The 14,176-nt window shown below is 42.5% G+C and overlaps 2 protein-coding genes and 1 pseudogene across 7 annotated transcripts in view; 2 read left to right on the forward strand and 1 right to left on the reverse strand.

The window, feature by feature from the left end:
- Positions 1-5,604, forward strand: part of DIXDC1 (DIX domain containing 1) — a 101,409-nt gene extending 95,805 nt beyond the window's left edge. For all 3 annotated transcript variants that reach the window (XM_015115680.3, XM_001106684.5, XM_015115683.3), the window contains 2 exons: positions 488-596; positions 1,973-5,604. In XM_015115680.3, coding sequence (XP_014971166.2) covers positions 488-596; positions 1,973-2,053 — 190 coding nt within the window. In that variant the 3' untranslated portion in view covers positions 2,054-5,604. The remainder of the gene's footprint in view (positions 1-487; positions 597-1,972) is intronic.
- Positions 5,605-8,874: 3,270 nt separating this feature from the next.
- Positions 8,875-14,176, forward strand: part of DLAT (dihydrolipoamide S-acetyltransferase) — a 39,013-nt gene continuing 33,711 nt past the window's right edge. Inside the window, exons 1-4 of one of the 4 annotated variants that reach the window (XM_077960711.1) lie at positions 8,875-9,218; positions 9,674-9,775; positions 10,325-10,449; positions 10,602-10,755. In XM_077960711.1, coding sequence (XP_077816837.1) covers positions 8,940-9,218; positions 9,674-9,775; positions 10,325-10,449; positions 10,602-10,755 — 660 coding nt within the window. In that variant the 5' untranslated portion in view covers positions 8,875-8,939. 4 annotated transcript variants of the gene reach the window in all.
- On the reverse strand, positions 11,514-12,313 carry LOC106993469 (peptidyl-prolyl cis-trans isomerase H pseudogene; annotated as a pseudogene).

Here is a 14,176-nt window from a genome sequence, read left to right on the forward strand (position 1 = left end):
TATTGAGAGAGGTTATAGGATTTTCCTTACCTAGACAGTCTGCTTATTTGGTCTGGGTTAGATGCCAGCTTCCTAAAGATGGAGGGATAAAGATGGTGATACTTGATTTGATTCTACCATCCTAGAGAATTGGGATATTGTAGCAAAGAAGAAAATCAAGAGAACTTTGATATGTTTATGGTTATTCAACAAATTTGATTTCAGGGACTTTATGTCTTATTTCCAGAGAAAAGTGATTTGGCTCCTGAAGCAATAAGTCAATTTTAAATTCTCACATCACCCCATATTTAATACTGTTTTCATTCCCTAGTGATGACAGGTTCTCCAGCCTCTGCTGTTTTAGTCATCTGGGTTATCAGGGGCAGTGACCTAATCAGGGGCTATTTCTGCTTATTGACTTTGGCAGGGGGCTGGGTTTAAAGTTAACATCTTATCTTTCCAGCTATTGATCAACAGTCTATGTTAGTGCTGTCTCTTTGTGTTGCAGGTTGGAGGAGGTGACGCTAAAGGATTTTAAAGCAGCTATTGATCGGGAAGGGAATCACCGGTATCACTTCAAAGCACTGGATCCTGAGTTTGGCACTGTCAAAGAGGAGGTAAAGAATCTCTGGGGAGTCTGTATGGTATTGTTTCTTTCTGAACCCTGAAGCCTCCTGTTCAAGCACTGGTGTCCAGAAGTACATGAATTCCCTGACCAGGTCGGAGGAATTTGCCAGAGCTTCAGACCATGGTCTGATTACCCTAGACAAGTGGTCATAGAATAGGCCAAGATGTTGATAGGTTCTTTAGTTGTAGGACTTCATCATTTGACTAAGAACTTGGATATAATTTTTATTTTAAATTATTTTGTTAGGGAAAATAAAGAACCTAAGACAATAAATAATTTTCCATCTGTAGCCAAATCTTAGAAAACTTCTTGCTTCCTATGTAGAGCAAAATAAACAGGCATGGATATATGGAACTGTGTATTTCTCATGATGAAATCAAGGAACTTCTAGGGAGTTATGTATGCTTATGCCCAAGTCCTTGAGTAAGTATTTTCTTAGCCTACGCGTCTCTTTCTAATCCATTTGTCAAAGACAGACTTTTTGGGGGGAATACAGTTCTGGGTTATATAGTATTACAAGTGGATTCACTGCAGTTACAGAATGAAAAAAGTTATTATAGAAAAAGTAAAATTTTATTTTGTAAACATTTCCTCAGTGAAATGTTTTAATAACCCTGTTTTATTAGTGGCTTAGGAAATGAGTTGAATGAATTAATGAAAATAACTGCCATCTGAGAAATATGTTGAGTCTTTTTTCCCCACCCTTTCTTTATATTGCCTGGTACCTAAATTTTCTACTTTCTCATTTTTAAAATACTTACACTACTTCTTTTCTCTAAGAAGCCCAAAGTACTTTGTGATTGGTAATTTATTAATTCTTTTTTTTTTTTTTTTTTTGAGAGGGAGTCTGGCTCTGTCGCCCAGGCTGGATTGCAGTGGCCGGATCTCAGCTCACTGCAAGCTCCGCCTCCCGGGTTTACGCCATTCTCCTGCCTCAGCCTCCCGAGTAGCTGGGACTACAGGCGCCCGCCACCTCGCCCGGCTAGTTTTTTTTTGTATTTTTTAGTAGAGATGGGGTTTCACCGTGTTAGCCAGGATGGTCTTGATCTCCTGACCTCGTGATCCGCCCGTCTCGGCCTCCCAAAGTGCTGGGATTACAGGCTTGAGCCACCGCGCCCGGCCAGTTTATTAATTCTTACAAATCTCTATGAGCAAAATAGTATTAGGGATTTTTTAAAACCATTTCATAGGTCTGGATCTAAGAAAAAAATAAAATATCAGTTGCAGTTCTAGGGAAAAGACCAAAAGGACATAGACTCTTAACTCAAGGCTTTCTTCTATATGTTCAAGGTCTTATTTTTATTAGCAGCAATTGTTTAGTGAGATTCCCTGTTTTTCCTTGTGGCTTTTTTTTTTTTCCTCTAGATTTTCCATGATGATGATGCCATCCCTGGATGGGAAGGGAAAATTGTAGCTTGGGTGGAAGAAGACCATGGAGAGAATTAATGCCAAGTATCAGATTGAGGGCTTATGGAACCTGGTCACTCCCTGGCTGCTTCACTCAGGAAAGGGAACTAAAACCAGAATACGCTAAGAAGTTTCTAGTTTGTATGCCAAAACAGAAGCTTCTCCAAGTATGATGGCCACAGGTCAGTCCTATTTCTGTGCCTGGCATATCTGGTACTTAAAATTCTGTCCAAATGTAGACCATGGGTTCATCTGGAGTTCCTTGTCCGTGGGAACACAGTGTACTATTCTACTCTGAGGACAACAAACCGAAGGCCTTAAACGATGGGGATGGATGATCCCGCCTCTATAGGGGCATGGCTGCTATTATCTGGAAACTAGGAATTGGATGCATCACTCCTGTGTGTTACAGTATTATTTTAATTGGCCTCAATGGTTGCAGCAATCAGAGTCCCAGCGTTTGTACTCACAGACAAGGCAAAGGTACCAGCTTTTCTGTTTCTTTGAACCTACTGCAAACCAAGAATAACTCATGAGGTGGTACCAAAGATGAAAGCCCAGTCTTCAGTAATCTTTTGAACCGGACATGGATGGTGCTGAATTGTTGCTTGGATGGAAAAAGGGCTGCCCATATTGTGCTACACTATGCTAAAACTGTAATTTAGTAAGACCTTGGGCTGCCTCTTCTGTCTTAACTGGTTCTGCAGCTTGTCCTTTTGCCCACATAGGGCCTATTATGTACTGTTAGTTTTCTCTGGGGACTCTCTAACTTTAGAGCCATTTCTTTTTCTTCAAACTGATGAACTTTGTGTTTGAAAGGCCTAAGGAGTGAAAAGCTCCTTGAAAATCCAGGCGGGTATGGAAAGGTGCTGCTACCCATGTCTTTTTGACTTTCTTTGTTTCATGACTTTAACTCATGGCATCTCCTTTGTAGTAAAAGGAGACAGACCATTAATTTCAGCATTTCTTTGTGATTTATAAGTACTGAGCATGAAATACTTGTCTGCCCCTCCTCATTTCAAGGCCAGTTATTTTCTATTTATGTATTTAGTCTAGGCTGATCCTTTAGGGCACAATAGAAACCATGGGGCGTGGAGCATGAGTTGTGAATGGCAGGGATCATTCTGGGTAAAAAAAACCTAGAATCATTTCTCATGTGCAACATTGTCAAGTGAAGAAGCTAACAGTTCAACTGCAGAGATTATTTGATAACCTGGGTTTTCTCATTCATCCATCAAGCACCATCAACCAATCAGCCATTATTATTTATATTATGTATTACCAAAAGCAGTCTGTCTGCCTGTGACCTCCAATGTACACTGCCAAACACAAGAGTAGGACACATCCCTTCTGGGTTCTTGACCTGTCTGTCTCCAATTCATCTCCCCTTTTCACTCCCTGGCTCACTCAACAAACTCCTCTTTAGAGCTCTGAGATGACATCTTGTTGTTTTATATAGATGTGTCTTTTAAAAATAGTTCATGTTTGGAGAATTCTTTTGTACTCATTTGCTTTTTGTCTGAGAACCATGTCTATTTTTATAACTGGAGTGTGAGTTCTGTATCTTCTCACATTCTGTATACTGTATCCATTTTCTAGAGAACCCAGTAGCTTTTATACAGTCTCTTCTTACCACCCCTTGTGGTTTCAGAACAAGCTTTATTTTATTACGAGTATACTAATGACAACTAATTCCTGTTCCAACTCTACCTGTTTTAGTTGTGAAGGTAGTTTTGTGTAATCCAGTTGATTGCTCCTCTGGCAGAATGAAGGAGCTCAAAAGACACTTGATGTCTTTCATGTAAGTTTACCTGGTCTTTTCCTATTGAAGAATTTTTCATCAGAAACGATTGGGAAAGTTTGGGAAAGTCAGCCAAAAGAAAGAATTCATTTCGAAAGCAAACAGAAGAAAATAGTATATTCTCTCAGTTTTTCCCCAAGAAGTCTGGAGAAAAAGTCCTCATGTCACCAGTTTCTCTGTTGCATGAATTTTAGTGTTTTGCTATAAGACAGCATGAGGGCTATCAGGCCAAAATTCATTATTGTATTTCCAATACAGTTTGTCTTGAATGTCTCTTAAACCAATTTTTACTTGTCAGTTTTCTCTCAGCAAACAGTCTTACTGTTACGTGGAATTTTAACTTTTCAGAGAAAATTTCCAAAGTCCTCTACCTTATTTGGCTTTTATCTCTGTCTTTTGGAAAAGGAGCTGCATGGCCTCAGTGCCTCCATAACAAGCTAAAGTTGAGTTCATGGGAGAACATTGACATCATTTTTTTCCCCTTTAGCTAGGTAATCTCATATACCACAGGTACATGACCAAGCATCTCTGCTAGAGGATGTACCTCTCATAACTCCTGTGTAAAATGAGGATCCTGTTGGTGATTTTCATTCCAGTTTCCAAAGCGAGAGGAGCCTTCTGAGCAGAAGTATGCAAGACTGATTCTGTCTGGAATTTCCTATTTGGCTGCATTCTAGGAGGCCTCCTGACTTACTCATAGTATTGTGCCCTGGTGGCACTGGTGGGGTAGCTTGTCTTGCTACTTGCTAAAGTTCTATTTCTTTGAGAAAACTGAGGAACCAGAATGCTTAAGAGTTCATAAAATAATCTCTAAACCATGTTAGGTTAAAACAAAATGACCATCTCACAAAAACAAGTTTAGTTGAATGCTCAATTCCTTAAAAAAATCTTCATTTAAGGCTGAGTGTGGTGGCTCATGCCTGTAATCCCAGCACTTTGGGAGGCCGATGCAGGAAGACTGCTTGAGCCCAGGAGTTCAAGACCAACCTGGGCAACATAGCAAGACTCCATCTCTACCAAGAAATTTTATTACAAAAGTAGCTGGGGATGGTGGCACATACCTGTAGTCGCAGCTACTCAGGAGGTTGAGGTGGGAAGATTGCTTGAGCACAGGAGTTTGAGTTTGCAGTGAGCTAATCATGCCACTGCACTCTAGCCTAGGCTACAGAGCAGGACCCCATCTCCAAAAAAAAAAAAAAAAAAAAAAAAGTCATTTAAAAACTGAAGAATGTTCTCTTCTTGCTCAGTTCCCTAAATTAGCTGGGGAGATTGGGACACTTTACAATTTTGATATTTTTAAATTTGAAGAATTTGTTTTAAACTTACTTGGTTACGGCAATTCTACTTAACAACTTTTCAGCTCTTTTTGACCAGGATGGTTGCAAATTAGGGAAAATATCTTTATACTCTATATCCAATCCAAGAGGACTGTAATTACTTAAAAGCATTTAGGTCATAATTAAAATTATTTTCACTGTTTCCATAAAATAAGCATTATGATTGCACACTCATTCTGTCTGAATTTACGTAAGAGGTATAGCTTGCTTAAAATACATATATATGTAAAGTTATATTTTCTTAGAAACATGGATGTTTGCAGCCATTGCTTTCAAAGAGATTATTACTGTGTATTCTCCCTGTTTTACAATATGTTTTCATGAAGACTTTGTTACACCAGAGGCTTCTGATTATGAAAGTGATAACCAGTTTTAACTGCCAGTATGTACCAGATTTGTGAACTAATTTAAAAAACCACGAACTATGAATAAAATGGAGTTTGCAAACTAAATATCATTAATGATTTTCACTTGTGTTTATTGATGAGATTAATCAATAAAGCCATTTACATTTAGTGAAAACAAATTTCCTCAAGTGATCTCCCTGGCAGCATGTTTACTCACTATGTGGAGTGGAGATAAGGATTACTTTATTGCCACAGATATTTTACAATTAGTATTTCTGTGTAAGTACATAGGCTATTTCAAGGACAATTTATTTAGCAATTATTTTGAAATTATATGTAAACATGCAAACAAATAAGAACCCAAGAGTATAAACTCTATGACAAAAGTCATGTATGCAAACATTAAGAACTCTTTCAGAAATGTGTATTTAAAATGACCAGAATTCCCAAATCATTTGAAAGCTGCCTGTTAAATGCCTCTTATCACTTCAACTTAAATGTTTGCTATATTAAATTCTTTATCCCTGAGTGCCTTCGACTTCCAATTATGTATTTTCAACTATTAATTTGCTATCCCATTATGTTAAAATTAAATATGTACATAACTCAAAATCTTTCACTACCAACTAATTTCTCTTTCTCAGTATCAGTGATACCACCATTCTAAGTCTCTCTACTTCAAACCTTTGAGTCTTGAGTCTCCTTTTCCATAATTTCCTTTATCCAATCTGTTTAGTAGAATTCAAGCTTGTTCTCTCAGGACTGATCTGACAAACCTAAACATTCCTAGCCCACCTTTGGTGTAAGCTTGCCATCTCTGGACTGTTTGAGCTATACATTCCTATAATTTAGCTACACTTAAGTCAAAACTATATTCAGGGCACAAACTCACTATTCTGTGAAAAATGCAAAACAGGGTTTAAGCAAGCATACCTAAGTGCACAGCAGATCCTGCAGATCACCTCATACTTTATACCAAAGGCTAATTTAGATCCAGTTATTGTCAGGCCTCTGAGCCCAAGCTAAGCCATCATATCCCCAGCGACCTGCACATATACATCCAGATGGCCTGAAGCAACTGAAGATCCACAGAAGTGAAAATAGCTTAACTGATGACATTCCACCATTGTGATTTGTTTCTGCCCCACCCTAACTGATCGATGTACTTTGTAATCTCCCCCACCCTTAAGAAGTTTCTTTGTAATTCTCCCCACCCTTGAGAATGCACTTGGTGAGCTTCACCCCCTGCCCCCAAACATTGCTCTTAACTCCACTGCCTATCCCAAAACCTGTAAGAACTCATGATAATCCCATCACCCTTGCTGACTCCTTTTTTGGACTCAGCCCACCTGCACCCAGGTGAAGTAGACAGCCTTGTTGCTCACACAAAGCCTGTTTGGTGATCTCGTCACATGGACGCGTGAACAGTTATTAAGTTCAAATGCAGCAAAAGCAGCAAGATATTTTAGCCAACTCAAAAACATTTTTATAATAATTTGTAAGTCCTGGACGGGCTTGTGGCTCACCCCTGTAATCTCAGCACTTTGGGAGGCCGAGGTGGGCGGATCACCTGAAGTCGGAGTTTGAGACCAGCCTTACTAACATGGTGAAACCCCCTATCTACTAAAAATACAAAATTAGCTGGGCATGGTGGCACGTACCTGTAATCCCAGCACTCGGGAGGCTGAGGCAGGAGAATCACTTGAACCTGGGAGGTGGAGGTTGCAGTGAGTCGGGATCATGCCACTGCACTCCAGCCTGGGTGACAGTGAGACTCCATCCCCAAATAATAGTAAAAATTTATAAGTCCTTTCACTAATTACAATTATTCTTCCATTGCTTCTTCCAATTGTTAATTCATAAATTGTACATAATTGTAACAATATAATTGCCCTCCTCTTCATACTATTTCAAATAAGCCTTTTCATTTAATCTGGAAATTTTATATTTCTCAATTATATTGCTTACATACTATTCTGATAGGCAACTGTACCTGCTTAAACATTCCAATTTAAGTAGGCATGAAACAGTATATCCAATCTGTTTTACTTTTCCAAATTAATTGTTAGCAAGATTAGGATTTTTTTTTTTTTAATTTTTTTTTTTTTTAGAGATGGTTGTCTCACTATGCTGCCCAGGCTGGTCTCAAACTTTTGGGCTCAAGCGATTCCCCAACCTCAGCCTCTCAAGTATTGCTGGGACTACAGGCATGCACCACCGCTCCTGGCTAAAATCTTGTTTTAAACAATTTTTTCCTCCAACTTCTTCTTGTGTTCTTGGTGTTCTCTAACCATCTGTACACTGGGGAGGCGGTGATACACAGCATATGCTTCCTCCTTATTTAATGTCACCTTCAGTTCAGAAACGATATGTTTCCTATTTAAAAGACAACTTTACAAGAGAAGCGTACCTAACAAAACGTCTAGGTGACTTTTTGTTCATTGATTCCAAAGACACAATCAGCCCCCGCTATTTAGTGGATACTAAGCTCTGAGGCTACATGGAAGAACCACGCAGGCACTCTTCCTGCCTTCAACAGCTTACAGTTAAGTTTAGGTAGCAAACATTTGAAACATAACGAAGCTTTTGGTTACTTAAAAGAATTCTATGGTGTTAGGGGGTAACACAAACCTGTTTTGTAAACCTGTATCTTTATACAGGGAATATGCTTAATCTTGCTACAGTATACAGGAATGTGGGAATGTTTCTTCCTCTGGGCTGCCTTTCGTACCACCTGGCTGGATGGAACACCTGTTCACTCCACTTTCCACTTGGGCTACAAACCTGAAATGAAATCTTTGCAACCAGTACAGCCTGCGCGGGGCGGGGCCCAGTCCTTCCCCCTTCGGATGCGCAGAAGCAGAGGTCACCACGCTGGACCCCTCGATTTCCTCGCGGGCGGTTCCCGGCTCCTTCACCACCCCAGCGCTTCAAGACCCCCGCCCTTTGGCCTGAGGCTCCCACTGCCCTAGCCAGTTCCCGGGCTCACTTCCAGCTTTTCCAGAAAGCTTGGCCACGCCCCTCGGCCCAGACTCTCAGGCCACTCGGCCGCAATTAACCCTCGTCTCGGTGCCTTTTTAGGCCCCTCCCTCTCAGTCGTGCCCTTCCCATGTCTTAGGCCCCGTCTCACCCTTTCGGATGCCTCCCCTAGGACCTTACCACTTTCCACCCCTTTCCGTCTGTTATTTGTCCCCAACTTGCGCCCGCACAGGCCCCTCTGGAACGCCCCTGCCGCGTGAGTGCCCCTCGTCCCCGCTCAGGGGAGGAAAAGCCTGCGTGCCGCGCATTTCTGGCCTGGGGAGCGGGTGGAGTAAACCTGCGGGAACCATTTTACGACAACGTGCGGCTGTGCGGCGTGGCTGACGGCAAAGCCGCGCTGCTGTTGGAGAGGTCACTCCGGAGACGGCGTTGGTGTTGGGGTGTGGGGGGTTGGTGGCACTATGTGGCGCGTCTGTGCGCGACGGGCCCAGAATGTAGCCCCATGGGCGGGACTCGAGGCTCGGTGGACGGCCTTGCAGGAGGTACCCGGAACTCCACGAGTGTCCTCGCGATTTGGCCCGGCTCCGGCTCGTCGCAACAGCGCGACTACAGGGTATGGAGGGGTCCGGGCACTGTGCGGCTGGACCCCCAGCACTGGGGCCACGCCGCGGAACCGCCTACTGCTGCAGCTTTTGGGGTCGCCCGGCCGCCGCTGTTACAGTCTTCCCCCGCATCAGAAGGTGAGCCCTAGACCCGCCCTTCTCGGATCCCCGTTGTCCTTCAGAGCTGACTGGATGCCTGCAGGATCCTCCTTGAGAGGCCTCATTGATCCTCCAACCATTCCCAGTATCTGCTTTCGTCCTTTGTCCAGTAGTCAGCTTTGGTTCCTTAGCTTCCCTCTCATGATCTATTCCGTTGAAACTATTCCGTTGAAAGGGGAACTTCAAGACTGGGGCTGTATGCAATTATCTGCCGAGGTTCATGCTTTGTGAGACCCGTAGGACTGTGGAGCAGAAAGCCTGTCACTGGAAATTACTAACTTCTCATGGGCAGAAACTGCCTTGGTATCCCTAGTTCCCAGTGTGTAATGGAACTGGATACACTTTGCATGAAATTGAATTGAATGAAATCTTAAGCCAGACTGAGAGTTAGGTAGCCCTTTAAAAATTTAATGTTTCTTCTTTTTCTCTTCCAGGTTCCATTGCCTTCTCTTTCCCCCACAATGCAGGCAGGCACCATAGCCCGTTGGGAAAAAAAAGAGGGGGACAAAATCAACGAAGGTGACCTAATTGCAGAAGTAAGTTGTTTTAAAATAACGGAGATGAGTTCGAAGAGACTGGCTTTGCCGAATTGACTGAACATTGACTTTCTGGATGTGTAGTTACCCCTTTGTTTAAGAAACTGAAGTGTTTTTCACAACTTGATGTTAGACAAGATTGGTTGGATAAGTTGCCAGCAGCTGGCCAAACTGATACTTAGCCAACGCGTTTCTAAAGTAATTTCTTCTTTCAAATCTGTCGTAGTGGCCTTATCGTCACATGAACTGTATCATTCTAGACACAGAGGCCAAGCTGGCCAACATGGTGAAACCCCGTCTCTGCTAAAAATACAAAAATCTGCTGGGCATGGCGGCCTCTGCCTGTAATCCTAGCTACTCGGTAGACTGAGGCAGGAGAATCGCTTGAACGTGGGACGGGGAGGTTGCAGTGAGCCGAGATTGCACCACTGCACTGCAGCCTTGGCGACAGAGTGAGACTCTGTCTCAAGAAAAAAAAAATTCTAGACACAAGCTAATAAACTACATACCGACAGTATAAAGCTGAGCTGCTGCTTTTTGTGTTAAAAGGTTGAAACTGATAAAGCCACTGTTGGATTTGAGAGCCTGGAGGAGTGTTATATGGCAAAGATACTTGTTGCTGAAGGTACCAGGGATGTTCCCATTGGAGCGATCATCTGTATCACAGTTGGCAAGTGAGTAGTGCACTCATAATTTATGGAACTTCATTGCTTGGTGGAGTATTTTACCCAGAATTGAGAATTAGGAGTTAAAGACTATTTTTTAAGACTACTTTTGTGAAAGTTGAATCTGCCCATTATATTTATGCATTCTTTCTCTTCCTTAGGCCTGAAGATATTGAGGCTTTTAAAAATTATACATTGGATTCCTCGCCAGCACCTACCCCACAGGCGGCCCCAGCACCAACCCCTGCTGCCACTGCTTCGCCACCTATACCTTCTGCTCAGGCTCCTGGTAGCTCATATCCCCCTCACATGCAGGTGAGGCTCAGCCTTTGAGTGTTTGCTCTAGGTGATTTATTACTTACTTTTTTTCATAGATGGCTACTACATCTTGGAAACTGACTTTAAATGTGGTTAGTTAGGTCTTGTCATTTGGGAGTATATAGAAATTTAAACATGAAGATTGACAACTTTTCTTCCTGGTTGTTCTTTCCAGTTATAAGAACTTGAACAGTTCCTGTAACCTTTCTCAGCCTCAGTGTAGTACACAGGGTAATTCGTGGCACTTTTCATTCAAGAACATTACATTACAGATTTTGAGGATGATTTTTACTAACATCTATTCCCTGTATAATTAGAGTTTATAGTAGGCTGTGTTAGTCTGTTTTACTCTGGCATAAAGAAATACTTAGGGCTGGGTAATTTGTAAAGAAAAAAAGGTTTATTTGGCTCATGGTTCTGCAGGCTGTACAAGAAGCACGGCGCCAGCATCTGTTTCTCTTGTGGCCTCAGGAAGCTTACAATCATGGTGGAAGGTGGAAGGGAAAGGGGAAGGGTGGTGTGTCACATAATGAGAGAGGGTGCAAGAGACAGAGGGGAGTGGGTACCAGGCTCTTCATAGCAATCAGATTTCCCCTTAACTCATTACCATGGGGCATGCACCAAGCCATTCATGAGGGATCCTCCTCCAACACCCAGACACCTCCCACCAGACCCCATCTCTAACACTGGGGATCATATTTTTTTTTCCACCTAGAAAAAAACTTTATTTACACAATCTTGGATTCTGAATTTCCGATACTTCCAGGGTCTCTTGATCAAATGGGGCCGCAGCAGGTAGGGAAGCAAACACAGGGGCCAGTCCAGATTATCTTACTGAAGAACACCACCAAGAAGAAGGGAAGGCCTAATTCAGTTTTGGTCTGGACTACATCTCCTCGCACTTTGAGATCACCACAGGTAGCTTGGGCTTATTGTTAGGGCCTGTGGGAACATTCTCAATCTTTCTCATCACTAGAAGTCCATCGATGAGTTTTCCAAACATTATATGCTTCCCATCCAGCCAATCGCACTTAGAGCAGGTGATAAAGAACTGACAGCCGTTTGTACTGGAACCACTGTTTGCCACGGAAAGCAGGCCTGGAGCTGAGTGTCTTAAGTTTAAAATTTTTGTCTGCAAATGGCTCCACATAATTACTGGCGACTCCAATACCATCTCCAGTAACAAAATCTCCACCCTGAGTCATGAAATCCTTTATGACCCTGTGGAAAGTGCTTCCTTTGTATCCTATTGGAACCCCATCTTTTCTGAATTCTCTAGTGTAGAACTGCGCAAAGTTCTCGGCCATCTTAGGCACAACTCTGCAAAGAGCTTGATCTTTGTGCGGCCAACTTCCTGACTGCCATTGCTGACATCAAAGAACACCATGGGGTTAGCAGGGCTTGAATTTGCCACCACCCGTGGCTCCGACCGGGAAGCAGAAGTCAGGGATCGTATTTCAGCATGAGATTTGGAGGGGACAAACATCCAAGCTGTATCATAGGTGTCAAGTGCTGTCTGTTGAATGAAAGTCCCCAATTGGTGTTCTTTTGACATGTGGTGATCTATTTTCCAAGAGTAGGTGAAGTAATCCAGTAGTATTAATAAATGAGAAAACTGATAAAAATTAAGTGTAAGATACACATAGGTAATAGCGTTGCAACAAAGTTGAAGGCAGTGAATGTAATCACTGTTGATTGTGCTAACTAAATCAGTTTCTAAGAAACTAAGTCAATTTATTAGGTATTAGGGTTATCTTCTGTATATTTGTGTGCTTTAGATGTTACAAGTGGATAAAAATCCAGCCATCCTTTTCTAAATAATTCTGACTAGCATTTCTCCTGAATCTAGTTTATTTGTAGAAATTTTTGTATAGGAATCATTTTCTTCTTTGGAAATAACGTTCTACTCCGTGGTTTGTTAGTAACAATCATTTAGGATTTTTGCCTGGTGTTCAGTTCACACATGTATTACATGCTGTTCGGCAGATTCTCTCTCATGATACAAGACTGACTTAATTTTCCTCTACTTTGTGCCTGTAGCTTTGTGTGCATGTGCTAGGGTTTTACCTTAATTATTCTTTAAGATACTGAATTGAATTCTGAATCTCTGATACTGTTCTTTAAGATCCTGTATAGAGATTATTGACTTCACTGTTGCTTTTTTTTTTTTTTTGAGCCTGTCACCCAGGCTGGAGTGCAGTGGCGCGATCTCGGCTCACTGCAAGCTCCGCCTCCCGGGTTCACGCCATTCTCCTGCCTCAGCCTCCCAAGTAGCTGGGACTACAGGCGCCCGCCACCTCGCCTAGCAAGTTTTTTTGTATTTTTTAGTAGAGACGGGGTTTCATGGTGTTAGCCAGGATGGTCTCAATCTCCTGACCTCGTGATCCGCCCGTCTCGGCCTCCCAAAGTGCTGGGATTACAGGCTTGAGCCACCGCGCCCGGCTGACTTCACTGTTTCTTAAGAAGCAGATGAAGATGGCAAATTCTGAACAAAAAAGGCACTTACAATTTTTTTTCTAAGGCTTGTCTTAATTTTTTCCCCTCTCTGGAAACATCTTCAATTGAAATTATTTTCCCCTCCGCATAAGCCTGTTGCTAATCAGATACAGAAGACAAAGAGGATAGCAAATGAATCCAAATTCAGTGGACACACAAGCCATATAAATAGTAAAGCAATTTTAAATTTAGATAGGCATTCTGGTGTTTGGATTTTATTGGGGTGGAAATGGCTATTATAAAAACAGGGCTTTTTTTCCCCCTGGTTTTTCATTTTTATTTATTTATTTTTTTGAAACAGGGTCTCAGTCCATCACCTACGCTGGAGTGCAGTGGTGCGATTTTGGCTCACTGCAACCTCTGCCTCCTGGGTGCAAGCGATTCTCCTGCCTCAGCCTCCCGAGTAGCTGGGAATACAGGCACACACCACCACGCCTGGCTGTTTTATTTTTTGAGACAGGATCTCACTCTTCACCCAGGCTGGAGCACAGTGGTGCAATCTTAGCTCACTGCAGCCTTGACCTGGGCTCAAGCCATCCTCCCACCTCAGCCTCACAAGAAGCTGTGACTACAGGCACATGCCACCGTGCCCAGCTAATTTTTTTTTTTTTTTATATAGACGAGGTTACACCATGTTGCTCAGGCTGGTCGTGGACTCCTGGGCTCAAGTGATCCTCCTGCATCAGCCTACCAAAACGCTGAGATTGTAGGCATGAGCCATCATGCCTGGTCTTTCCTGTTTTTTTTTTTTTTTTTTTTTTTTGACACAGTCTTGCTCTGTCACCATGGCTGGAGTGTCGTGGCACGATCTCGGCTCACTTCTACCTCTGCGATTCTCATGCCCCAGCCTCCTCAGTAGCTGGGACTACAGGCAGGTGTTACCACGCCCAGCTAATTTTGGTATTTTTAGTAGAGGTAGGGT

The sequence above is a fragment of the Macaca mulatta genome, chromosome 14 (assembly GCF_049350105.2).
Source record: "Macaca mulatta isolate MMU2019108-1 chromosome 14, T2T-MMU8v2.0, whole genome shotgun sequence".
NCBI classification, from domain to species: domain Eukaryota; kingdom Metazoa; phylum Chordata; class Mammalia; order Primates; family Cercopithecidae; genus Macaca; species Macaca mulatta.